Below are 26,417 nucleotides of genomic sequence, written 5' to 3'. Positions count from 1 at the left end.
AAGCAGTAAGATTTGCAGAAGAATAAAAAAAGTGTAGCAGGACTCACCTGAGTCAATAAGCCTGTGAGTATTCTTGTTCAACAGCTGGTAGTAAGACCAATAAGATCCAGTAGAAGAGCAGTAAGAAGAAAAACAGATAGCTGAAGAAAATGTTAGTATAGATAACTGCATTACTGCCTAGAAACAAACATGTATGCATTCAAGTACGTTATTTACTGTAAAAATATAAAGAATTTTTCAGTCATGGGAATCAAAAAATTATTTTTACTAACTAAAAAAATTATTCTCTAGGACGCATATCAATTATAACATTTTGTATTTTTTATTTTAAAAATATCCTAGCCACCCTATTATTTTAAAAGCAATTATATACACTTCAGCTTGCATAAATTATTTGATATACAGGAGATTAACTAGGTTAGCAACACGTTTTGCTGCTGCTCCCAGCCAATTCTTTCCACTTTGGGAGGACACTAATCAGCCCCACTCTTCCCCAGAACATGCCTAAACCTGGGAAGCCCTGCAGGCTCCCAGAGACCAGGGCCCTCAGCAGTTGATAAAGCAAGCCAGTGCTTCTGATAAGGTACAGCATGAGAGTCCTTTTACTGGCCCCTGAGCAATGAATGATAGATCTGATGACATACTGCCGCACTTGTTCCTCAATAATAAAAGGCTGTTTGGTCTGGGGAAAGCCTTATTCTTCACTAGAAACAACACTGCTGATGACAGCAACTGGCAAACTTGGTGATGACTTGGGTACACAACAAAGAAAACACCCTACTGTTCACAAAACAGGCCAGAACTCCAAACCCGCCCTGCATTCAGGATCAGCAGCTTTTGCTTCTCTCACCCTGCTACTACCAGAAGCACTTCAGACATGTCCCTGAGATCTCAGGCACTTTATGTTCCTCTTCAACCACTCACCAAACCCTCTGCTTCATCCACACAACAGGACAAGTGTCAACTGCCTCTCTTTCCTGGGCTGCTGACAGCTCTTGCACTGACTGGGGCAGTACAAATTTCTGAAGCAGAGTTTCCAAGTGTTCTACATCCAGAGCTGAGGCCAGCATGATAAAAACAGGGCTGGGAGCATTTCCCACAGCAGTGGCTTGAACACACTTGCCACTTCTTTTGGAAACCTGGCCCCAATTATAGATGTTGAGCTTTCCTGCAAACCTGGCCCTTAAAGCCTGAGCCTGTTCCCACCGCAATCAGTGGCAACTGAATCAGTTCTGATTGATCTAATGGGGGCAGGCACAAAGACTTAATTAGAAAATTAGTAACTGCAAGGAAAGGAGAGAATGCACAACAGCCTGCCAGATCTCTGGAACGAAGCAAGCAAAGGAGCCAGTTGTCCTTAAGACCAACCAAAAAAAATAAAAAAGGAGAGATGGGCAAAATGGCCTTGAAGCTGTTTTAAGCATCCTGTATAATATATAATTGCTTTTCAGCTCTTGAGTACTTTACTTTTAGATCTGTCTCCTGGGAAGAAACTATGAAACACACTGAAATGCACAGCCCTTAACAGCAATCAGCATTTTCACCTTTCCTTTGTGCTGGAAGTAATTAAAACTTTGCTTAAAACTACTTGCTATTTGACAGGTACAAAGACAGATCAAATCTAAGGTGTATTGTTCACGTTAGTCCAGCTGAGTGCCAGAGAGGTATTTCTCACCAGCTCTCGTGTTTTAAGAAAATTGAGATTCTCAACTCATTACTCCTTGAAAAATCCTATTGTCTGGAGGCTCACAGCCACAGCACTCCAGAATTTTGATGATACTTAGAGGATTACCTGCAGTCATGGAGGGCTTACATAACAGGCTTGGGGGCTATTTGTACACTGGTAAATGCATGCACCAGAATGCAGAACCACCAGTGCCACGCCAAGCTGTGCAGTGTTAACCCTGGTGCACCCTCATCTCAGTAATTTCTAAGGCGGGGGTCTCGCTGGCTCTCAAGCCATCAGCCAGTGACTTATGAGGTATCCATGGAGCTGGGTCCTGCTGTTCTGGTGCTTCGCTGGATGCCACACATTCTCCACCATATGTTGCAGTCAGCAACCTCAGGATCTCATCCAGAGAAACCGCAGGATTCTTGGGACCAGCATGAAACACCAACCGAGACAGGCTCCCGTTCATGAAACCATTTATTCAGCATGGGAACAAACACAGGTCCCGAACAGAGAGCTCCGAACAGAGGCACAGCAGGGGTTTTTGAGGGACAGAGTCTTTGGGAACAAACTACCCTTTGAGCAAACTATTTCCCCAGGGATATTTGAGCTTTTTTTTGACAGAAATATCTGCTTAATACCTACTGTGACCTGGGCATCAACAATCATTTGCCTATGGGCAATAAGAGGATCAGAGCCTGGGAATATGCAATGGAGTATTTGATAGCATAGATATAGGGTAAGAATTAACTTGGATATGTTTTATCAGGGATAAACACTGAGTTGTGGTTATTAGCCTGGGTGAAGCCAATTTGTTCTGTGCTCAAATGAGGGAAATATTAAGAGCTCAGAAGACTCTGGCTCTCTCACTTTCAGCTATATATCACACAAATATACCAGTTGCTGGCTGGTATATGATGAGGGTCTGAGATGTAGGATGCCAATCCATGAGAAAAATTCTTGGTCTAAAAAATCCCTTATGTTCAGAGCAGTGTCCTGTTGGAGTTAATTGCTAACGTACTAGCAGGCAAGAAAGAAAACAGACTATAACTTTTCACATTTCCAAAGCTCCAGAATAGGTTCTAATTCAGCTAACAAGATGTATCAACCTAGAATTCAGTAGAGAAGGCAAGATATGTGGTCAAAACTTTTGAACTGGGCAGAGATTTTGCCTGTGAGGATACTGAGGTGCAGGCCCTTCATTAGCAGCACCCAGCTCTTGGCAAAAGCCCATCTTGCCTTTCTCCTGCACAGCCCTTCGAGCTACAATGGCTGGGTTAGCAGAGAGCACTTACACAATCTCTACAGCCGCCTGCCTCTGGAACAATACAGAAGCAAAACACCACAGGGGATGAAATGAGGCAACAGAACTATCAAGGGGGTGCTAGGACAGCATGCAACAGCTCACTTTTGATGTGAAGGTTGGACTTGATGATATCGGAGGTCTTTCCTAACCTTGACTGATTCTATGAAGTTGCTCAGACAGACAGTACACTGTGTCAGTTCATTTCTGGGTGCAAGTTTAGCCCCACAGTACAGAAAAAGCAAGTGTTTCTAAGCAGAAACCTCACAGCTGAATGTGCTCAGGGATTGGTGCACTCTGGCAAGGACATAATTCCTTGGCATTTACAAAATCTCCTTAAAATTTCATTTTGTTAGAAGGGTACAGCTAACATCACAGTAGGGGCGTTTCAGTATTTATATAATATTCTCTAAGAAAATTGTGTATGTACAGGATGACAGCAGTAGCCAACATGACATTCAAACATCTTCTGTAATCTCAATATGAGTAATGTGCTGTAATTGCCCATTACTGCTTAACCCCCAAAATATTATGAGCTACTCCCATTCTCTGCCAGCCATAATCTCTTTTTGTGTCTGACTCATGGACAGCTTCTGCCAGGCATACTCACATTGGTTAGCACCTCAGGGCTGCACCATCCAGCATCATGCTAATCACACTCCAAATGGTTCAGCCTGTGAGGAATTCTGTGTATCTGCATGCATCCTGTTTACTTTCAGAGGCTGGCAGACTGCAGGGATGAAATTCCCAATTTATGAGAACACAGGCTGCAACTACAAACAACATGTGATTATGGCCTTTTACTAGGCCATAATCACATTTCTTAAGAAATAAATATGTTAAGCACAGAAATGGCAAGGGAATAAAGCACAATCTGTCTTACTGTATTTACATTTTCAATAGTCTTTCAACTGTTTTAAGATCAAGCATTTTTGGATTTCATTAAAAGGCACAACATGTAGCTGGATGGCCCCTGCATGGAAGAAAATATCACTGTGAAAATGTGTCTCTTTGCCCTCTAGAAACTGTTACTTCACATGTAATGTACCCTACAAGCAGACAGGGCTGAGTTCAAAAGTTATAACTTCATGGTGGGAAATGGTTTTTGTATGAGCCTAATACTGACACATTGTGCTGAGAAAGTGAATGACTTTAGTACAAGGCCTTTGCCAGAGCAAAGAGATTTAGAAAAAGAAGTATCAGGCTATAACAGAGGATCAAAAAAGAGAGAATATTCCCATTTCTCCGCTATCTGCACTATTAAAATCAGGTAACTTCAGCTCTTGAAAACTTAGATGGAGGTTCCAGTGGAGTTTCTCTGCATGTGACCCTGCATACTCCATAAAATACATGCTTGCACACTGAACTTTCTAAGTGCACAGACCTTTTGTGCAATTAAAACTATAATTATACCTATAATGACAATTTCCTTATGGCTAACATGGGCTGTCCAGATGTGCAACTCCAAGTGCTTCTCTTGGACTTCCAAGGTCCAAAGAGCATAAAACTGAAAGCATTTTCAATTTCACTCCCCTTACTGCAACAGCCACTCGTGTACTCTTTCCATACTGGAATACTTCACTCCATCAGCAGGAGCTAGGTATTTAATGGATTTGTTATGCAAAATGCTACTTCAAGTGGCACGATGTAATTTTTCATGTTTCTCTGGGAGCATCCCTTTGACGGCTTTCCAGGGCAGAGGATGCAGGTCTAGGTTCTGCAGCATTGCTCCCCGTTACCAAAACACAACAGCCCGTCTGCAGTCCCGGCTCAGCTGGCGGCAGCATCTCCCCAGGGCTCCAATCTTCGTCTGCCACACCTTTGCCAGGCACAGCCGCCTACAACAGTCTTTCATGGCTAATGCAGAAGGGGAGAAAACAGAAAGGACGAGAAGAACCAGCCCACGGGCTGTTGCTGAGGAGGAAGGTGGCACCAGTGCCCGCATTGTCACGCTCGCTGCGCTGCCTCGCACCCGCCCTCACCACGGCCGGGCCGGCCCGGGCCGGGCCGCCCCTCAGCCCTTACCTAACGCGGCAGGGCCGGCCGGGCGCCTTATGTAAGGGCAGAGGCGGGGCCGGCACGGCCGCGGGGGTGGCGGCGGCGGCAGCAGCGCCATGTCCTGGTACCGCAACACCGTGTGGTTCGTCAAGGGGCTGCGGGAGTACACGAGGTACGGTCCCGCCCGGGGCCCGGGAGGCGGCGTGGGGCGGGGGCAGGGCCCGGGCTGGGGCGCTCCTGTGTGTCCGCGGCGAGGCCGTGTTTATTTGGTGCTTTGATGGACGGCTGCCCGCCCCCGCCGAGGCGCGCAGATCCCAGCCCCGCTGTGAGGGCAGCCCGGCCCTGCCCGCCCCACCAGGGTCCAGGCCAGGGCTGGGTGGCTTGAGGCGACCAAACGCTACCGCGAGTTGTCGCTTTCGTTGCAAAGCACTGGAAAAGGCTGCCCAGGGAAGTGGTGCAGACACCACCCCTGGAAGTGTTGAAAAAAACATCTGGGTCCGGCACTTGAGGACATGGGTGAACGTGGTGGTGCTGGGTTGATGGTTGGGCTTGATGATCATAAAGACTTTTTTCCAACCTTAATGATACTATGATACGTCGATGATTGCACTGTCACTGGTATTCATAGTCTGTCCCATGAGTACAGAGAGTAAATGGGGAAATTACTGGGTGCTGAGCTGTGAAAGGTCTTTTCAATCCACACGTGTGTTTATTTTGGAACGGCTCGCTTCCAGTTTCTCACAGGTGTCTGTCTCTTCATTTGTTCAGAGGTGGTTACGAGTCTGCTTCCAAACACTTCAACCCAGCTGATGTAGAGGTGGATGTTGCTGGAAGATCCTTCCTAGTCACTGGTGCAAACAGTGGCATTGGCAAGGCCACGGCCAAGGAGATAGCCAGGAGAGGTGAGCAGGGCTGCCATGGAACCCCCAGGAGGCTTACAGAGAAGATGGAAAGAAGTGGGTTTGGCTTTCCAGCACTTACACACAAGCACAAATCCCTGGGATGCAGGGTCATTTCACAGGGCTCTTAGGGAGAGTTAGAGGTTTAAGCACAATCAGTGCAGTGCAAACTGGGATAAGGAAACCAAATTAGCAGAGAGACTCTGCAAATGTTTTTCAAGTGCATGTTTACTGAAGGTATATGTGTTATAGTGGTATCTAAGGATGCTGGTGATGGATCAGTGTCTGTTTAATGATTGTTTGGTACAAGTAGCAGCCTGGCTGAATTTGAACTGAGGAATCTGCAAATGTGTCATAACATGAAAGAAAACAATTGTCTTTACAAAAAGGAGATGGGAGAGCATAAATAAAACCAGTGTAGCTGTTCTTGTTCTTAATACTCTGGAGTTTGTGCTCTTTGACTGATTACATGTAATTATTTTTTTATGTTGCTCTCTGTACGCAAGGACATGGTATGAACTGGGCCTATCTGCTGCTGAAGGATAAACCTAATCCCTTACACAGTTGACAAAATAATTCCTGTTGTGCAAGAGTGTCAGGAGTTTTGGCACGTAGAATGAAAGGGAGGAGCTTGTGACTCTTTTCTGTCTTCGTGCACTTAGGTTTTGTAACTATCTTATGAAGAAAGTGTAACTCAGTTAAATGAAACTAATTCAAAACTGTTAGCATCAAAGAGTCTTTGGGTTAAAGATGTACATCAGTGCCAGCATGTGATTGATTTCAAGTTCCCACTACTGCTATTGTACATGATCGCTTCATGTAACTATTGCTTTGTCAGGTGACTGGTTTTGCTCACAAATGGGTATCTCTACCAGGTTTTGCAAGCTGGAAAACTGTCTGGGTCTGTATGGGATTTGGTCACTATGTTTAGCAGAACAGCCTTGGGCTCAGACTGCATGTCTGATATGTTGTATGGGCATTGCTGTTCATACGAAGTTTAAATGACTTCCTGGTCCCATCCTTGATCATCTCACTTTGAAACTCAGAGTCAGCTCTGGGGGCTCAGGCTTCTAGCTGAATCTCTTCAAGTATGCCACAACAAGAAAATAAGGAATTCCAACTCAGCAGAAGAATAATCAAGCTCTGTTGGCTTTACCTTCAAACACTCAGGTATTTCTAACTAATGATGATCTTGCTGACAATCTCTGTAGTCTGAGTTCAGCTTTTCTCTGAAGTGGTGTCTTATGGATATTCTGATTTGGGCTCTACTCCATGTCCTTGTGAACTGGTCTTCCAGCTTGATACAGTCTTCTCCCAACTACTCTGACTGTTCCTATGTCTTAAGTTCAAATAGATACAATCTTCACTAAAGAAAATACATTTAAATTCCTTTCCCTAGTGTATCAGTCATACCTAAACTTCCCCCCTGCCCTGGTGCTCAGTGGAAAACCTCTCTTGTAGAAGAAAGGTTTCATTATCACACCCCAGACTGGGCTGCGCAGTGTGTGACTGTCATCCCGAGGTAGGCTCAGTGTTTTGCATTTGGGTTCTGAGCACTGAAAGTGTGACCCAACACAGCTGTTGTTTCTATTATGGATTAATGATGTTTCTATTAGGGATTAATTCCTTGAGCTTTCTAAAGATGGACTGCTAGCAATCCCTAAAACACCTTTAAAAACAGGCAGAAGTAAAGAGTATACATATTATTGTGGCTGAAATTAAAACATGTCTTGTAACAATCAGAGAATATGAAGAAAAGAAAAATGGCCTAGCTGTACTTTAGTCTTGTGTTTGAAAGCTTTCTTTTTTATGGCTGTGATGAGATTGTGTTAAGTATCCAGGTCTCTGAGGAGAACCTTGCCTTGTATCCTCCTTTCATGGCAAAGTTGGTTGGAAGAGACCTTGAGAGGTTACCTTGTCCAACATCTCACTTGAAGCAGACAACAGGAGATGAAACCAGCCATTGCTGTGTCTCGCTGCCTGATAGCCACAAGGATGCAAATTATGCATCCTCTTGAGAAAACCATGCCTATTGAGAAGAAAACTACTGGAAAATTATTTTTCTGATGAAAAATAATTCAGATGACCTGAGTCTCCCAAGCTGCAATTGAGGCCATTGTCCTTGTCGTATCTCCCACTGCTGAGAATTCTGGTATCTGGCACTTTTATTTCATTTTCACAGAGCAATTCTACTCACTTGTGTTGTTCAGGCTCTTTACTGAACTTCCTAAGGCATATATTAAAAAAAAAAATGTATGATACAGATTCCTTAGCTTCAATTTCCCCTTTAGCTCTGGTATTTCACCACTAAACATGATGTACAGACTTGACAGAAATGGTTTGAGCACAGTACTTAGAGTGCAGTGGCCTTTTCCATGTGTGTAGCCTTGTGTGATGACCCTGCCTGCCTTCACAGGAACCAGAGCCAAGCAGAAATATTCCAGGTTTTTTCTACGTCCACTATCTCACCTAATTAAAACGCTGATGTCTCCCCCAAAGGCAGTTAGTAATTAATTATCAAATGCTTTTCTTGTCGCAATCCACCAGGTGGCACAGTTCATCTGGTTTGCCGAAATAAGGAACGGGCTGAAGTTGCCAAGGAGGAAATAGTGACAGAAACTGGCAATCAGGTGAATTGTTTTTTAGTCTTTTGTTTACTCTTAGAAAGATTGTTAATATTAAAGACCCCAGAGGCCTGAGATACTCTTCCAACATCTTGCTGTTGTGTTTTTAATAGTATTTTCATATAGACATGGAAACATCTAGCAGTTTATAATTCAAATGAAGCAGTTTATAATTCAAATGATTTGAAGTGATTAACACCTAACTTCATTAGGTGATGAATTCTGTGATTAGTAACATCATCAGCAGCATGCTGTTTTATTTAATGTTTGTTGTTGATTTGCTTTTGATGTCCTACTTACTATTCCTAACTATGTGGCTGAGGCTTTTAAAAGTTAATGCATTGCAACACTCTTGCAACAACATTTATGAGTCTACAGCATTGGAATGAAGGTTTTATGTGTCTGAATAACATGTTCTTGATTTGCTAAGGTTGGCTGCTCTGTGAAGTTCTGTGTGTGGTCCTAATTCTGTGTTCTACATGCCTTTTCATCTCCTTTTCTTCTAATACCTCTTCCTTCCCTCTGTTACACATTCTTTCTGTTTCTGTATATATCACTCTACAGTACATACCTGTATCTGTCACTGTTGCTTTCATTAATTGTTCAGGAGAGTTTGCTTATGGAGAAGTTCACTAGTCATTCATTATCTTTCGATCTTGCTGCCCTGGTTTTGACTGGAATAGAGTTAATTTCCTTTCTAGCAGTTCCACTGGTGCTATGCTTTGGATTTGTGACCAAACCAGTATTGACAACCCACGTTTTAGTTATTGCTGAACAGTGCTCACACAGCATCAAAGCCTATTCTCACTCTCACACCACCCCACCAAGTGAGCAGCCTGGGGTGCACAAGAAGATGGGAGAGGTCACACTGGGACAGCGACTCCAGCTGACCAAAGGGGCACCCCAGACCTTAGGACATCTTGTTCAGCAGCAGAAGCTGGGAGGAAGAAGGAGTAAAAGGGGGGCATTCACAGATAGGATGTTTGGCTTTCCAAATCACTGCTGCATAGTATGAAGTCCTGCTTTCCTGGGGATTGCTAGATGCCTGCCTGACAAAGGGAAGTAGTGAATTAATTTCTTGTTTCACTTTGTTTTCACACTCAGTTCTGCTTCACTTATTTATGTCTTTATCTCAGACAGCAAGTTTTGCCTGTTTTGTCCTTGTGATTGTCTCCCCATTCCCCCTGGGAGTGGAGTGTTTGAGTAAATAGGATTGTATGGGGCTGAACTACCTGCCAGGGTTAACCTACAGCACTTGGATGGAGACTTGTCTTCATTTTAAATAATGACTTGCCTCTTGTACACAGTACTTTTATTCCAGTACTTTTTAATGTGGATCCAAAATTCTGAACTTTTTTTGTTTAGAGATGTCATATTGACTAAATTTCTGCCCTTTGATTTCAGCTCCCTAGTGTGACACAACCAGCATTACTCTTCAGTTCTTTAATGGAGGTGAATTAGATCAGTCCTTACGTAGAAATAAATGCTTTCCAGCTGTCTATAGCTGTGTAATCCTATGGCTATAGTAAGGCTGGTGATTATCTCTGTTCCCAGGCAGTCAGACTGCCTGGGAAGAGAGGTGAGTTTGACCTCTGAAGGTTCCTTCATGTTCTGTTTTCTGTTACTTGGTGAAAAGAACTTGAGGCAAATAGTATTCTTCCTCTAAAGGCAGCATAATTACTGCATTCCCACTTTTTGATAGGCTGCAGACCCATAATTTCTGTAGTCAGGAGAGCGTATGAGGGCACTGCAGAACTGGTTTGTGACCCTGGGGACAGGATACTTGTGCAGGGAGCAGCTCTCAGTGAAGTGTTAGATGAGCTGCACTAGAGGCCCTGTGGGACACGTGACTGCACTGGGAAGCGTATTTTAATAAGGAGTCCACAAGAACATCCTTCTTTATAAGTGCTCATTCAGAAGCAATCCAGAGAGATAATAAAATACTTTATCTGCAACTTGACAAGCTGTATCCAGGCTGAACTTGCTCTTCCTGATAATTTGGATGGAGATTCTGCTATAGTATACACTGAAGATCTTTTCTATCTTCCACAGTACATGCTGGAGTGCAGTGGTGAAATGGAGTTATTTGGCAGTCACCTGCCCCTAGATCTGGGAACTGGAAAGTTCTCCTTATCTGTTAAAATAGATCTAGTCACGGAGAGAAAGTTTTCTTTGAAAATGGCTTTGCTACCATTGAGGACTTTTATGGGGAACAGGCCTGAATATCCCTTTCCTGAGTCAGTGTGACAGTCTTCAGCAGATAAGTGTTGATTTAGATATTTTTCAGTCTCTGAAATCCCTCGTAATAGTGAACATCCACCAAAAAAACTTTGCCTCTTCTGTACCAGTAGATAATGCTATTAGTTTTAAAAGTAGAAAGCTTTCAAGAGGCATCCAGTTTGAACCAGTAGAGCAGTGTCAGTTTTTGGTCAGAAATGATTCACAAAATGGATATGGTTGACCACAGTGGGTCATCCGGTCCAATGTTCTTGATCAAGCAGGGTCATCCTAGAGCACATTATTACAATGAGAAAATTCTGACCCAAACTCAACTAAGGAGCTGAAATCAAATGGCTAGAGAGAAAGTCATAAGCTTTTTATCTTCAGGGAAGCAGAATTACAGGCAGGGAGTAATGTCATATCTTCAGCTTCTTCACTTTTCTCATTTGCTTGTATAATGAGTATTTAAAGAAACAACTTGGAAAGAGAGGAGGCCCTTTAATGATTATTTGTTTTGCAAGAGAACACATCCTCTGCATAATTATTTTAAAGCTGCCTTTTCTTGGCATACGTCATAAGACTATCTGTGGTGTGTCTTTGAGTAGAAGAGCTATCTAGGAGAAGAGTAGGAGTTGACGTGCCTTTGTATGCTGGTAAATGCCTCTGTGCTTGTACTATGTGGAACACAAATCTGGAAAAAGCAAAAGAATTGTCTGTAGAAAACAGCAAAAGGTTTTTGATGTTTTGAAGGAAGGAATTATTTCTAGCTTTAGTGGTTTAGAAAATGATAACTGCTCTGTGTCAAGCTTTTTTTTTTCTTTCCTCTTTCTATTGCGCCCACATTGCTGGCCATAGTATTGCAAAACATTGCAGGAGTGTTGTGACATGGAGTGACTGACAAGGTTTTAACAGTTAATGCAGCAGTTGGCATGCAAGGGGATGCAGAAGGCACCCAGCATTCTGAGACAGCTGCAGTGATGCTCCTTGAAAGCATGCTTTACCACCCTGACTGGAACAACTGTGCCTGGCACATGGGACACTAGCCCAGGCAGAGCTCCAGAGGGATAATGTAGCAGATGTTGGGCTGTAGGGAGTGGCTGGTACTTTTTCCTGAGCCTGGGGCAGTGCATGATGGCGGCTTCATCTGTTGGGTTCTGCTGTCCTCACGATGCTGAGCTGACAGGTGATGCAACAGCAGGAGAGGAGCAGGCTGCAGAACCATAGGGAATAGAAACAGGAGATTGACAGGGTCTGTACAGAGTAGGAGAGCACATTGCCTAGAAGGAGGGATGGCTGCAAGCTGCATTTGAATAAGTGGTGGATAGGGACTTCTAAGATGGGGAGGAATGGAAGCTTGTGAATGCTGGTGACAGAAGGCAGTTCTTTCTCTGCCTGCAGATGTGCATTTATAGGATAGGTATAGTGCCATGGTAACAGATGAGGAGAAGCAAGCTCTGTCAGGGGAGTTGTTGGAGACAGATGATCCTGAACAGTTGTTGACAGTGGGAGGAAGTCGTGGGTGATGATGGCTGAAGGCTTCTTCCTGTGGGGGATGGAGGCACCCGTCTGCAGTCTTGGCTTGATGACTTGAGAGGTTTGTCACTTGCTGGGACTCAGATGTAAGGTATTGCAGAGAGTCTGCTGAGGCTGATCTGGACCTTGGCTTAATGCTTCTTGTTGCCCAACCACATGGGCGCCCATGACACTGTGAGGGGTGACCTGGAGTTCTTCAAGAGTGTTTACAGAGAGTCAAGGGCATGGAAGCCCTAGCAGTGGTTTCCTAAATCCATACAGTAAAAGTGAAGGGCTTGGGTAGGAGCATATATGCCCTGCAGGTCATCACCTGAATGTTCAGCTGGTGTCACTTTGGCCTTAGCCTTTATGGCCTCTTGGACCTCCTCTGTTAAATGAGCTTTGCTGGGCAGCAACGACAGATTGGAGCAAGAGTGTCTTTGCCAACAGGTTTGCTAAGCCTAGTGAGGAGGCTTTAAAGTGGTTTCATTGGTTCATAGTGACCGAACCAAGAAGAGTAGTAGAGTCATGGGAACAGTGAGTGTGTGTCTAGGGGACAGCAAAATGTAGGAAGCTCTCACTGTTTTCATGAGAAAGCAGCATGTCTAGGATCCCATTTCAGATGCTGTTCATGAGTACACATAGCATAGGAAACACAGGAATCCATGCCTGACTGCGGAGCTGTGATCTCACTGGGATTAAACAGAAATAGTTGGCATGACTAGAGCACTGGAGTGGATGTATACCCTTGCTCGTTGTACTGGCTTTGGCTGGAGTAGGGTTAATTTTCTTCATAGTGGTTGGTATTTGTCTGTATTTTGGATTAGTGATGAACACAGGGTTCATAATACAGAGATGCTTCTGCAGTGCTGAAGAGGGCTTACATAGAGCCAAGGCCTTTCCTACTTTTTGTACTGCCACACTAGAGAAGAAGTTGGGGTTGCATGGGAGGTTGTGAGGAGACACAGCCGGGACAGGTTGACTAACTGACCAAATGGATATTTCAAACCATATGATATCATGCTCAGTATATGAAGCTGGAGGGAAAGAAAACGGAATGTGGAGATGTTTGGGGTGGTGGCTTCCCAAGTAACTATTATGTGTGATGAAGCCTTGCTTTCCTGGAGATGGCTGAACACCTGCCTGCCCATGGGAGGCAGTCAATTAATTCCTTGTAAAAGGCCTAAAGCACCTGGTGTTCCCAGGCAGTTTTCCATCCAAGTACTAACCAGGCCCAAGCATGATTAGTTTCTGAGATCAGACAAGATTGGGTGTTCTTTGGGTGGTAAGATCATAGGCTTGGGGTTTTTTGCTTTTGCGTGTGGTGTTTACTTTCCCTATAAATCTGTCTTTATCTCAAACCATGAGTTCTCTATCTGCTACCCTTCTGATTCTCTCCCTGATCCCTTTGGTCAGATGACTCTGCCTGTGGACAAGAGGGGAGCAGTGCTCTCCTTAACTTTGACAAGGCCTTCTACATGCTTTGCCATGATATCCTTGTAGCCAGTTTGGAAAGGTGTGATTTGAACTGGTGTGTGAAAAGGTGGGTGAAAAACTGGAGCATGTGGCTTTGAAAGTAACAATTAACAGTACAGAGCTGATCTGTTAATGATTTTTAGTGGCATCTCCCATGAGTCAATACAGGGGCAAAACCTGATTATATCTTTTTAAGAGCACAGGTGACAAAATGAAGTGCAGTCTTTGCCTAGCTGTCTGGAAAGCAGATGGTGGGAAGGGACCCAGGAGTGACAAGTGTTCCTCTGTGAACAGTGTGCTGGGACAAGGGAAGCCAACAATACCCCAGGCTGTATGAACACAAGTCTAGCCAGTGGGCTGAGGGAAGTGCATCTTCCTCTCTGTTAACCCTTTGTGAAACCACAACAGGAGTCCTGTGCCTGGCTTTGGAATCCCCAGGATGAGGAAGTCACCAATGTCCTGGTGTGAGTCCAGCAGAGGGTGACTAGGGAGATGAGACATGTGATGTACAAAGTGACTCTGAGAAGGCTGATTTTGCTCAGTGTTGAGAAGGCTGAGATGGGTCTTGCTGTATTCTACAGCCATGTGATGGGAGTATGTAGGGAAGGCACTACCATGCTTCTCTTGGAGATCTGCAGTGGGAAGACAAGAGGCAGCTGATACAGATTGGAACAGGGACAAAATTCAGAGTAGACAGTAGGAAAAATATTTTCACCGTGAGGGTGATCAAATGCTGGAGGGTCTGAGCAGGGGGCTCAGACAGACTGGTGAATCTCCATGTTTGCCAAGCAGCCTCCAGGGGTCTCTTCCAACCTATATTATTCTCTAATGCTGTGACCTTGAACATTTCCTTGGAAAGTTCAGCCAAAGAGAAAGCTGCTGAATTGTTTAAACTGAAGTTTTGCAGGCTTTGCAGTATTTTTCTATTTCTGTGCTATGTCTGACTGTCTGTCATATATTTATCTAAGTAGGACTCTCTCTTAATAACTTTGGCATTAAAAATCTGTGTCTCAGAAGCAGCTGAACCAATAACTAAACATGTTTTAAGGACTAGAGTTAAATTTTGCAGTTGTGCATGTTAACCTGTATTAGTTGTGTTCTGGAGACAGTATTTTTTTCATACTACTTAAATACCTCTTCACCTAGACAGGTCTAAACAGGGTTTCTCTTCACTTTCCCTGTTGATTGTGACTTAGTTTCTTTTCCTTTAGAATATCTTCTTGCATATTGTGGATATATCTAATCCCAAGGAAATATGGAAGTTTGCTGAAAAATTCCAAAATGAACATAAATTAAATGTGTTGGTAAGTTTGTGTACTTTAATCATGTGTGTCTGTCTTGGGAGTGTGTAGCCTATGAATTTGTCTGACAGGTTATATAAACTTGACAGTTTAGCCCACAATTCTCTCCTTAATTTTCTCTAAATGTTTTTTTTTTCTGAGAGTCTCCATGGTGTGCTTGCTCTTGTCCCTTTTCACTTAACACAGATGTGTACAAAAAAAGAGAAAAGCAGTGATTTTATAGCTGCATCTTTGGGGACACCATACATTTTCTCTTTGACTTTCATTGCTAATAACATTGTCCCTCTTAAAGCTAGACCTTCTGAAAGATGAAGCTTTTGCAAAAAGTCCAAAGACTACAACAGGGCCAGGGAGAGAGGAAACAGTTAATCATCGTGGTTGGCAAGAGGCTCAGTGCAGTTCCCCCTTTATTTAGCAGTGAAAATTTGCTCGGGGGGCTGTGCTACAGTTGAGGCACGTGGAGCAGCTCCTTTAGTGCTTACTAGATGAGGAACATCTGATAAAAATGGGGAAATCACTTTTGAGGAGTGGCAGTGAACATGCTGGAAGGTGTGTAGGGGCAGATATTTTTTTGAGGTGGGAGAGAAAAATCTGAGCTCCTTCTGGAAGGTAAGGCAGAGAAAGAAATGTGTCAGAGACTATGCTAGCTACACACAGCTTGCAATCATGTTTTATTGAATAAATAAAAGCTACAGTGTGTAGCTTTGTTTTGCAGTTTCAGAAGACAGCAAATTAACATGGATTGCTCATGTGTGTGGATTTTCTTGTAGATATTTGTGTAGATTCTTGTTGTTTAAAGGAGTTGTTTTACAGATCAACAATGCGGGATGTATGGTGAATAGCAGAGAGTTAACTGAAGATGGACTTGAAAAAAACTTTGCAACAAACACTTTGGGTGAGTATTGAAGGTTTAGTTCTGGAACATGCTTATTTTGCTTACAAAAGTGTGTTTTTATAGCTGGGTTTGTGATGTATGTATTCCTGCTCAAAGAAGGATCATAGCATTGCTATGCCAGGGAAGGAGCCAGGAAGGAAAAGAATATTACAGCTTGTTTGGAGTGTCATTTTTTAATTTCTCAATTTTTCAGTTGTTCTGATATCAGCATCTTTATTTATCATAGCAGAAGTTGAAAATTGCAGGTTGATTCTGAAGTTTGCTAGGAAACTTTATTCTGAGCATTGCTGCTAATGATGTTCTTTGTAATAATTGTGTTTCTGGGGTTTAGATGGAGCTTGGAGCATATTCAGATGTTTAAAGAGAGATTCAGATGTTTGAGTGGGCTTGCACAGCCCTGTTCTGTGTGACAGAGGCCCTGTGTAGGAAGTCTGAGCTGTATGCAGTGCCCTGGATGCTCTCAAACAGATGCAATCTCTAGTCAAGGGATTGATCAGCAATGGGCAAGTCTTGGGCGTTCCACGTGAAAGGGGCACTGTGTGAACTGAGTGGCAATGGTGTAAGAGAGACAAATGATGGGAAGGAAGTCAAGAGGGAAAGTGGAGAGGTGGAAGGGCAGTGAAGCAGGGAAAATGGTGAGCCAAGTGGAAGGCTTCTCCACGGAAGCTGTGGAAAAGAGGTGAGCAAACAGCCAGCCAGCAGAGAGAAAGAGCTGTCTGACACTGATGATATCTGTAAGGCTGAAAGATGCATCGTGCTTGCATCAACCCAACAGCCCTGACACTCTTCCCTCTCTGCCTCTGTGCAGGGTAGGTGGATTTCTCAAGAGACTGTCTTTAATATAGTCAAAAGTGATGCATTAAGGAAGAACTGTGGTGCTTTGTTTTTCTGTTTTTCTCCTGTTCATCAATATCTGGAATGAGGAAGGGGAAAACCTAGTCTATAAAGATAAGACATTTATAGAACCAGCATAACCTGGAAACCATTGTTGGTTTTTATTCTTAGCCTTTTTCCTGTGTTGGTTTCTTAAATTCTGCTGATGTTTGAAAACTAACATTTTAGTGTTCACTTCTGCTTCACTGTTATTGTGCATACAGCTCATTTTTTCTGCAAGTCTGAATACATTAAACTGACAATTAAATGAAGTATAAAAGCATAGATTCATTTGCTTCAGACTAATCTTCTGCTAACATTCTTCTGTTTCTCATGGTCAAAAAATTCAAAATTAGTTTTATTTTGACATCAAATTTCCCTTGGCTGCACAAGGACAAGAACTTCTACCTTGAGGGATCTATTCACCTTATAATAGTTTCTATCTTCTTGTGGTCTTTCAGACAAAAACCCAGCAATGTGCAAAGATACAGTTCTTCCAGAGAGAAGCAGAGTGAAACAAATAGAACAGTCTGAATGCAAAAGCATGTTTTGGTTTAGTTTTCTTAGACATTGAGGATATTAAGTGCTGAGGAACAGTACTAGTGCATTACTTGAATTACATTTCATCACACAAGTAGAAGCAGCAAATTCTGCTTTTACAGCTGTAAATCAGCCTTACTAGAGGTATACAGCTTCACAGAGGAAGCTGAGTTATGGTTGTAGCAAACTAGGAAAATGCCTGTATTATCTTTTGTGGATGTGGACTTATAGATCGCCTTTATGCATTCGTGTATCACTTGCTGCATGATTGTGTAAGAAGATTAAGGAGGTAGATCATCCTCTGTTGTCCAGCTTCTTCAGAGTTCAGAGAAGGACTGGACTGTTTGCTTAGACTGCTTCTCTAGACAAAAATAAGTGTTAAATTTTGAATCTTTTAGAACAGAGTGGGACTTGGTTGAACTGGAAGGAGCTGGCAGTGCAACGGGAAGCTTCTGTGCTTGCAGGCCAGACACACATGAAGGACCAAAGCTACAAACCACAGGTTTCTTCTTTAAAGACAGGGATAGAGTAATAAATCATATCTAGAGTCACAGTAGGAGAAAGCAGTGTGGAAAAAGACCTGTTAGAGTAGATGCTGTGTTATTTCCCTAAATACTAGGTGCCTTTGAGTGTGATTTCCTTGGGAGAAGTTATTTCTGTTTCAGTAACTATCTGTGGTTATAGGTTCCTGGAGAAAAACCTGGCTAAATTAGATATATCTAGTGTATAGATTGGCTGTAAACTTGAATGTGGTCTGAAAGAACAAACTAAATTCCCCTCTCTGCCCCAGTAAAGCTAAAGCCTGAAGGGTGATATGGGCTCAAGGCCCTTGTTTGGAAAATGTGCAGTTGTCCCTCACTTGACTAACAAGATAGAATAATGTCAATATATTTTTCAGATCTTTACATGTAGGGTGTTCCTTCCATGTTTCTTTTGCTTTTTTTTCCTATCCTGGATCTCTGGTCTAGTAAAGGAGTGTGTAGGTTGTAACTATCTAAAAATGCAAGCTTGAAATATAACATGCTTTTAAATGCACGACACAGTTTTTGAATTCTGTATCTGATATCTGATTAACATTTCTATAAGCTGTAAAGTTGTTCATTTAGGTGTCTGAAATGCTGGGGAGCTTTTGAATGTAGTCAAGGAATGTTTTCCTCTTGACTGATCTGTTAGTCCATTTTTGAGCATAATGGATGTCAGTGTTCAGTTCTAATTGACGATCTGACTCGTGAAACATACTTTATATCCTGATCTTTTCTTGGATATACATGGGACAAAAATGTCTGCGTAAGTCCTCTTGTATGAATATGTGCAAAAATAACATCAGTTAGAATAGAAAGTAAAATTCCCTTAATGTAAAACACAGCTGACTGGCTAATTGAGGATGGCAACTGAAACAAGAGGTGCATAGTCCTCTCTGGTGCTGTCAGAATATGCAGGTGGATGAAGTTCATAAAAATGTAAAATGCAGGCTGATAGTAAAGGCTTTGTATGGTTCATTTAATATTCAAGTTCAAACTGTAAAGTGCTTTGAGCAGGTGGTGGCAGCTGCATCTGTGCTGGTTGGTGCCTGTAGCACCCTTGAAATGAGTCTGAGGCACAAATGCTGCATGGCTCGTTGTGGTTCTGTTGGTGCTGTCAAATGAAACACCTTGTCTTTTTTCCCTGCTAGAGGCTCAAGAATTGTTGTCTGATTGCTGGAGCTCAGTGAATGCAGAGAGCAGAATGGAGCACTTAGACTGGGAGTGCTGGCCAGGCACGAGAATGAAATAGCACTTTGCTGATTGAAACACACTTTCAAATAAACCAAACTGAGTGACTCGCTTGGGGTAATGTGGGCAGATTTCCTACAGTCCTGCCAATCCTGATGGGCAGATTTTTTTCTCTGTCCTCTAGTTTGTGTGATGTTGCCCTTATATTTCTTCTTGTGGGATAACCATGTACTCAGGGTTGTACCCAGGAGCTGAGCAACAACAAGCAATCATTTCTTCTGATGAGTCTTGCAGATTTCTGATGACTATTGATTTCAAACATAAAGATTTCAAAACTATTTTTTATTTAATTTTATTTTACTTGTTTTAGTATAACTCCCAGCAAAGACTATTAAGCCTGGTGGCATTCAGTCATTTTGGAAAAAAAACTTCAGCATTGATAAGCAAGTGGAGGCAAAAGCAGCATGTTCTTATTGAAGCACTAGACATCTTGCTGAAACAGTCATTTTCCCTCTATTTTATCGCCTGCCTCACTTTGCTTTTACTCAATATATCTTCCTGTTTGACATGGAAAAATGGCATATGTATTACTTTTTTATTGCTACTTACCAGGCAAGGGGATGTTAAAACACACTGAGAGATAAATGATGCTCCCAGTATGCATCTTTTCCTCAATCTAATGTGCTCTCGTGTTTTAATAATATATAGACATATACTTCCACTCTGTGCAAGAAAGGTTAGAGCCAGAGGAAATACGATGTTTATCTGTCATAGTAACACTATGACCCGTCTGTGGCAAACTGCCTAACCTGGGTGGGTGTTTATCAGTCTCTTCCCTACATATGAACTGTATCTAACTGGTATTTCACAGAAGCCAGTGCAGCCTGGTGTTCTGAATTACTTGGAAGTCAAAAAACTTGAATATCAGCTGTCAGTTTGCCATAAGTTCAATGTCTGATCTTTGGCAAGATCTCATCTGTGAAAAGGAGGCTGTGGTTCCAATTTTCTTTCTAAAAGACTTTGAGAGTTATGGATCAGAGGTGGTATATGAAACGATAAGGCTGAATATAATTGCACATGTAGTAGCAGTACTGAAACTTGGTTCCCAGGAGACAGAGGAACCCTTATTGAGATGAGGGAATTGTAAACCTTTATTTTGTGTTTCATGTTCATTAACTCTTCCCATACACTCTCAGTTACTGCTAGTGCAGTGGAATTGGCCCTCAGAGACAGCACACTAAAGTCTTCATTCCTGATCTCTTAGGAAAAGAGACTCAGGGATGTCTCTTACTGGAACTGCATAAACTGCTGCCTTGCAAATCAGGCCAGCAAAGAATGTCACTTTGTTGGGTGGTTTTGTTTGTTTGTTTCTATGGTTTGTTTTCACTTGGACTCAAGAAAACCAAGCCAGTTTAACTGATTTCTACCAGATGAATGAGCTATTGGAATCTGTACAACAAAAATTTTTTTGGTGGTGTTGGGGTTTTTTTGGTTGTTTTTTTGTTCCCATTTTTTTTTACAGTTGAAATAACAGTGTTCCTTCCTAATAATACTGCAGAGCTCAGGCAGATGAAAAACTTCAGAGTATGGTGCTGGCTGCCTGCCCTTATCCAAATTTTAGCAGGGCAAAAACCTCACCAGCAGTGTCCCACTAATTGCCAGATAGAACATCAAGCAAAACACATTCTGGAATCCACCAAGACACTTGAGTCCACAGTAACTGCATCACCAATTAATTTGATGTTATAAGTAGGTAGTGGGTTTACAATGTTACTTCTGCTGAAACCATAATTTTCTACAAAATTGATTTATAAGGTTCAGATTTTAGGGTCACATTAAATCTTAAAGAAAATTAGAGCATGTGTTTGTGTACTTTTATTTCATGTGATAGCCTGTTACTTTTCAGTCTGAAATAATGTGAATCCTAAGGAGTCTTCCAGGTTCTGGCAGACTAATTTACACCACCAGCAGTTTGGAAATCCGCATGCACAGTGTTTGTTTATATCTTCTATTAGGGCTGTCCTGTGTTTTGATTACTTTCATGTTTTAGTACAGCAAGACTTGCATTTTTCTGTGAGAAAGACCAGTGTCTAATACACTGGAGACTGCTGTCCCATGCACTAGGATAGCTTTCATTTTGGTCATGCCATAAGACCCACAGTGGAATATCTGTTGAAAGAACATGCAGAGCTATCTTTCCACAAGACCTGATAATAGTGTCTTCCTTAGAGTCCCCTCAACATCTGCATCATGTCATGGGAAAGGCAGCATAATTTTATTTAGGAGTTTATCTGGATGATTTTTTTAGTTTTTGGGCTTTTTTCTTTTTTAAAACAACATACAATATGAATCAAATGTTTATCTCCACAACAGTGCCTCATTTTCTACACATACATCATTAATATTTCACTCTGTGATTGTGAAACCACTGAATTAGTGCTTATCCAGGTTGACAGGAGTTCACTGTATGGAGTCAAAAATTTGAGTTAGAGCACATTATCAGATTATTCAACTAAACTGGGATCTCAGAGCAGGTGGAGCAATTACCAGACAGGCCACAAGGGAATGAATGCATGGTGATTCAATATCTTTGGTGGGTTTTGTTTTTTCATATTTTTAAAGTAAACATGAAACTTTAATATTAAAGTGCATGAACAAAGTATATTCTCATTAAATGCCATGCTCATTACTTTTACTGGAATGACCATGTTTAATGCATAGATTGGCAACCCACCCTGTCTACTTTACCATATGATAAAGTTGGTTTAAGGTGTGTAATGATGTTGCTCTATAGAAAAGTTATAGTTACTCTTTATTATACATGATTTCCTATTATGGGAGATCAGCTTCAAGGCATAAAGCCTACAGAAGTTTTTTCCAAAGAAACCTAATATTAAGAGACTGTTTATCTTTAAAAAAAATTGTATATCTATCCCAGGAGCCTTTTTAACTGGAGAAAACATGGCCAGACAGTACTGTCAAACCTCATTACACAGAACAGGGCTGTAGCTTGTCCAGTAGGTTTTGCAAGTCAACTATTCACCTTGGTAGAGTTCAGTGAGGGCAAGATGAAATCCTTTATACGGGTGTGATAGACTGGACTCACCTTCTTCTGCATTTCTGCTGCTTCTGAGCAAACTCCCAAATTCATCTTCCTGGACTCATGTGTCACAGCAAATGCTGCTCATCAGAGAGAAATGTTGTATACCATTTATTTCACTGATTTTTTTTTTCACCCTGTTACAGCAGTGGGAGACAAGCTTTCAGGCCATGTGGACAATGTACCTTCCAGTGACAGGAAATAATGATGCACAAATCTAGCCCCTGTCACACAGTCCTAAATGCAGGTAGTACCAGCTGTATGGTCAGCAGATACCCAATAATACCCACTGCATTCAGTGCAAGGCACAGCACTGTTAAATGTTGCCTTTCCTTTCATGTACTTTTGTGTTAAACCATTAAAAAAACAAACAACTCAGTCTGTACAGTTTGAACACAGTGATAATTAAGCATTAACCGTATTTGATATGCTTTGCCTTTTTAAACTGAGCTCTTTGGGAGCAAGTTTTTCCTTTAACAGACAAAATTATTTTTGCATCAAGTAAATGTGTTAGAGTGCTCAAGTGTTCATTTTGGAATATCTGATATCCAGTACATTGGTATTAATAATCAAGTATTGGCAAAAGGACATGCAGTTTGGGTGTTGCCTTGATTTCCTTATGTAGGGGCAGAGATAAATGTAGTTTCTTCTACCAAATCAGTCTTGGTTTTCCTTGCAAAGTTTTTTTAACCAAAAAAACTTCTTTTAACTTTTTTTTTTTTTTCATAAGGATGGTGGCAGGCAATGCCTTCATTTCGTGCTTCCCCTTTTACTCAGAAATTAATTTTTAGTTAAGTGCCTGCTGCGATACAGCAGTGCTGGACAAAGTACCTGCGGTGAGGTACATGGCCGTGCCAAGCCCTGCAGTGACCATACTGAGCATTTGAATGTCATACTGTTTGAATGTCACCATCAAACTACAGGCCAGCTTTGCACTGATAAAAATGGGGAGGTTGCAGTTGATGATGATGTATTCTAAACAGAAATAAACCTTGGTAATAAATAATATCTATTCTACTATTACCATTATAAATTTATAATTTATAATTTATAAATATCAGGCTATTTTGCGTGACAGACCAGCCCAGGCAAATAAGAATGTATAATAATCCAAGTATTTTTGTCAAAGGAATGAGGAGTTTGTGTTCAAACACTTAAAATGGGGACAGTAGTCAGTGAAATATTTAGCAGTGGGAGAAATTAAATGCTGCAGCCTTAATGCCTGATGCATTGTGTCTGTCTGTGTTTTCAGATATTGTTGTTTACCATAGGAAGCTGTGATCAAAACTTCTCTGTTTGTGCACTGTCTCAAAGCAAATGAGCAAGTGGTTTTGTGGGGCAAAAAGATGGAATGTTATGGCTTTGTGGGATTTACTGAATTCTTAATAAACTTGAGGAACAGAGGAGATGTGGGCTTTGCAGTTAGTTTGTGGTTCTAAATAAGCACATAAACTTCTGACAAGCTGTTGTTGCTCTAAGCAGGATTTTTGGCATTGAACATTTCTCTTATTTGGCTGGAAAACAAAACAAAAACTCGGTTGTTAATGAGGCAACATTAGTGCATTCATCTTTCCAGCTCTTTAGAATTAACAAATCAACATGAAGCCCCTTAAAAGTGTAAATTAATCTGCAGGACAGTAAAATGGAGCATCGCCAGAACTGGTGCATTGCAGCTCTGCCTTTAGGAGATGCAGTTTACTTAACCAAGACATGATGTTACTTTTTGGAAGAATCCGCAGCCAAACAACATTAAAACCAGGCTCTCGGCTTATACTGAGGTGTTTTTGGGTTTTTTTAATTGTTTTTCCCCCACATCACGGCAGCTTTCCCTGACAGTCAGCGCGAGTTCTTGTACCGATGATGTCACCGCTCAGTCTCCCCGCCACTACCAGGGGACCGGGCTCTCGTTATTCACTGGCAACTGCCTTTGCTCACATTTTCTGCTGAAGACAGGCTGCATTTATTCATCTGCGGTGCATTTGCTTTGTTTGATTTGCCAGGGTTTTAAATATACATAGTGTGTATGGGCATACCTCTGATTATACAGAGAAAGTGAAGGCTGCTGTGACTGACAGGGGAACTGAACAGTTTGTTCACCAAGCATGTAACATGCTTGATTTTGGTACCATATTTATAAACTTGGTGTGTTTTAACTGGGTGATATCATTGCCTGTGTGGAAGAGAAGTTATAAAGATATGCTGATGTCTTTATCCCTAGTGAAAAGCATGGCCTTGGTAGCTTAGGTCAAAAAATGAGGTTATTTCTAATAGAATTGTTGAACTAGAGGCATTTGTAAAGACATGAGAGGGAGGTAGATTAATTTTGAATTAAATGGAATTTTTAAAAATACATTTTAAACAGAAATAAAATCTCTGAAAAGATAAAACAAAAAAAAAAATCTGTGTTGCACTCGGTTGGGTGAAACATTACTAGGTGTGTCTGTGTTTCTGAGTCAAATACACTGACAGTTGAACAGTGTTTGTAATAACAAATTTTGCTGGTCATGGTAATAGAATATATTTGTGTGGTGTGTGAAAATCCTTGCTAAATAAACATAATTAAAAGCAGGGAGGGGCACAATTAAGTTTCCCCAAGTAATCTTAGCTCAGCCTTGGGCAGGCAACATTATTTTTTTTCCCCCAAGGATTCCCTATCTTCCATAATGGTCATGCTGGGGATTTAAGGGGTGGCTTTTGTGTGCAACACAAAAAGTATCAGCATACTCTGAGTGATTTCATAGTGAGAAGGGAAAAATGGACAAGTCTTAAGTGCATATGCAGTGCCCTAAGAACTGTAAGTATGAAGAGCAGTCTCCTTCTCTTGTTCATGACCCAGCTTAGATCTATGTGTGTATGCCAGACATGCAGGGGAAATGCATTCCTCATTTCTTCACTGACATCACCTTCCCCCAACCCAAGGAATTTCATATCTGAGCCATTTTGCCTTCAGATTCTCACAGATTATTATAGTGAGCTGTTTTCTCTATAGGTAAAACAAACATGAAATTCTGTAAAATAATATTTGCCTTTTGCTAAGTATATGGCCATATGAACTACTACAGGTTTAGTTGGCACACTGCAAGTGGAGCAGCAACAAAAAAAGCATTGTAAAATCCAGATCAGATTTCAGAGATAAAGAGACTTTGGGTTTTGGGTTGTTAAGGAGGGTGGAGAGAGAAGAAAGCTTTTTTTAAAAGGAAAGGTTAATGTTGGTGCCTGTCTGTCTTTTAGGAACATATATCATGACAACTGCCCTGGTGCCCCTCCTGGAAAAAGCAGCTGATGCCAGAGTGGTGAGTCTGTGATGCTGTTTAAAAGGGGTGTTTTACTATTTTTACCTTCTGGCTCGTGACAGCAGTTCTCTCACTGTGTTAGCAATGCAGGATTACTTGTAAAGCTGTAAGGATCTCTAAAATCATCTTGGATTTTGCTAACGGCCTCCTCCTCTGAGGCAAAGTTCCTGCCTGGTGCTCTCAACCCTTCATTGGAAATCAGAGTAAAACACTTCATTTGGGAACTTACCCTCTTAAATTCCCTAGGGCAAGTTAGCTCCTGCAGCAGAGTGCAAAATATGTACAACAGGAGTATGGGCTTAAAAGAACTCTACAGATCTTGGTGTAAAATAAGACAGCAGGTATATTTTTTAAAATGAAATTTCCCAAGTTTTGTATGGCTTCTAATTAGCTTCGGTAAATGCTAAACATACAAACTGTAAATAGTGCTATTCTGCTATTTTCTTTCTCCCTATTACTCTTCAAAAGAAGAAGCACAAAATTCCTGAAATAAATCAACATCACTTCTTAAAAAAACTATGTATCTTCCACCTCATCTCCAGGTATGCTCTACTCATGAGCATAAGCATAATGCAGAGTATGCAGAGGAATCCTGCTCTGCAGGGACTTCCAGCCATGGCCTGAAGACTACATTGCATGCATGAGTGCATCTGTGGGGAGTCCCTGGTTTTTGTTTTCATTCACTTGCTTTTCATTCATTTGTTTTTCATCCATTTCATTACAGATAACTGTCTCTTCTGGGGGAATGCTAGTTCAAAAATTAAACGTATCTGACTTGCAGTCAGAAAATGGGCCTTTTGATGGAACTATGGTGTATGCACAGAACAAGGTACAGTCCATGGGATTGAAAACAAAGCCCAGCCCTTCTTTGCTAGGCAGCTCATACCATCTGCTTTGCAAAAAGCCTGTTGGTCACTGCTGCTTTCCCATTCCATCCAACCCATATGCAGATGCACAGGCAATAATCTTCAGGAGTATGATGGCATGCCCTGAGGAGTGCAT

The 26,417-nt window shown here is 41.8% G+C and overlaps 1 protein-coding gene across 6 annotated transcripts in view; it reads left to right on the top strand.

Annotated features, from left to right (window-relative positions):
- Positions 1–5,015: 5,015 nt before the first annotated feature.
- The window catches only part of DHRS12 (dehydrogenase/reductase 12), a 35,570-nt gene continuing 14,168 nt past the window's right edge, over positions 5,016–26,417 (top strand). For 4 of the 6 annotated variants that reach the window (XR_009277809.1, XM_058840653.1, XM_058840654.1 and 1 more), the window contains exons 1-7: positions 5,016–5,142; positions 5,739–5,872; positions 8,417–8,499; positions 14,913–15,005; positions 15,816–15,897; positions 25,354–25,415; positions 26,140–26,244. Coding sequence is in view for 5 of the 6 variants with exons in the window: in XM_058840653.1 (XP_058696636.1) it covers positions 5,087–5,142; positions 5,739–5,872; positions 8,417–8,499; positions 14,913–15,005; positions 15,816–15,897; positions 25,354–25,415; positions 26,140–26,244 (615 nt within the window). In the remaining variant the exon portion in view is untranslated. Of the gene's footprint in view, positions 5,143–5,738; positions 5,873–8,416; positions 8,500–14,912; positions 15,006–15,543; positions 15,612–15,815; positions 15,898–25,353; positions 25,416–26,139; positions 26,245–26,417 lie in introns of those variants that run through there. The other 2 variants (XM_058840660.1, XM_058840671.1) reach the window with 2 other exon arrangements.

This window comes from Poecile atricapillus, chromosome 1 (genome assembly GCF_030490865.1).
Source record: "Poecile atricapillus isolate bPoeAtr1 chromosome 1, bPoeAtr1.hap1, whole genome shotgun sequence".
Classification (NCBI taxonomy): domain Eukaryota; kingdom Metazoa; phylum Chordata; class Aves; order Passeriformes; family Paridae; genus Poecile; species Poecile atricapillus.
The sequence above is the reverse complement of the archived record's forward strand: the minus strand, read 5'-3'. Positions and strand labels throughout refer to the sequence as shown.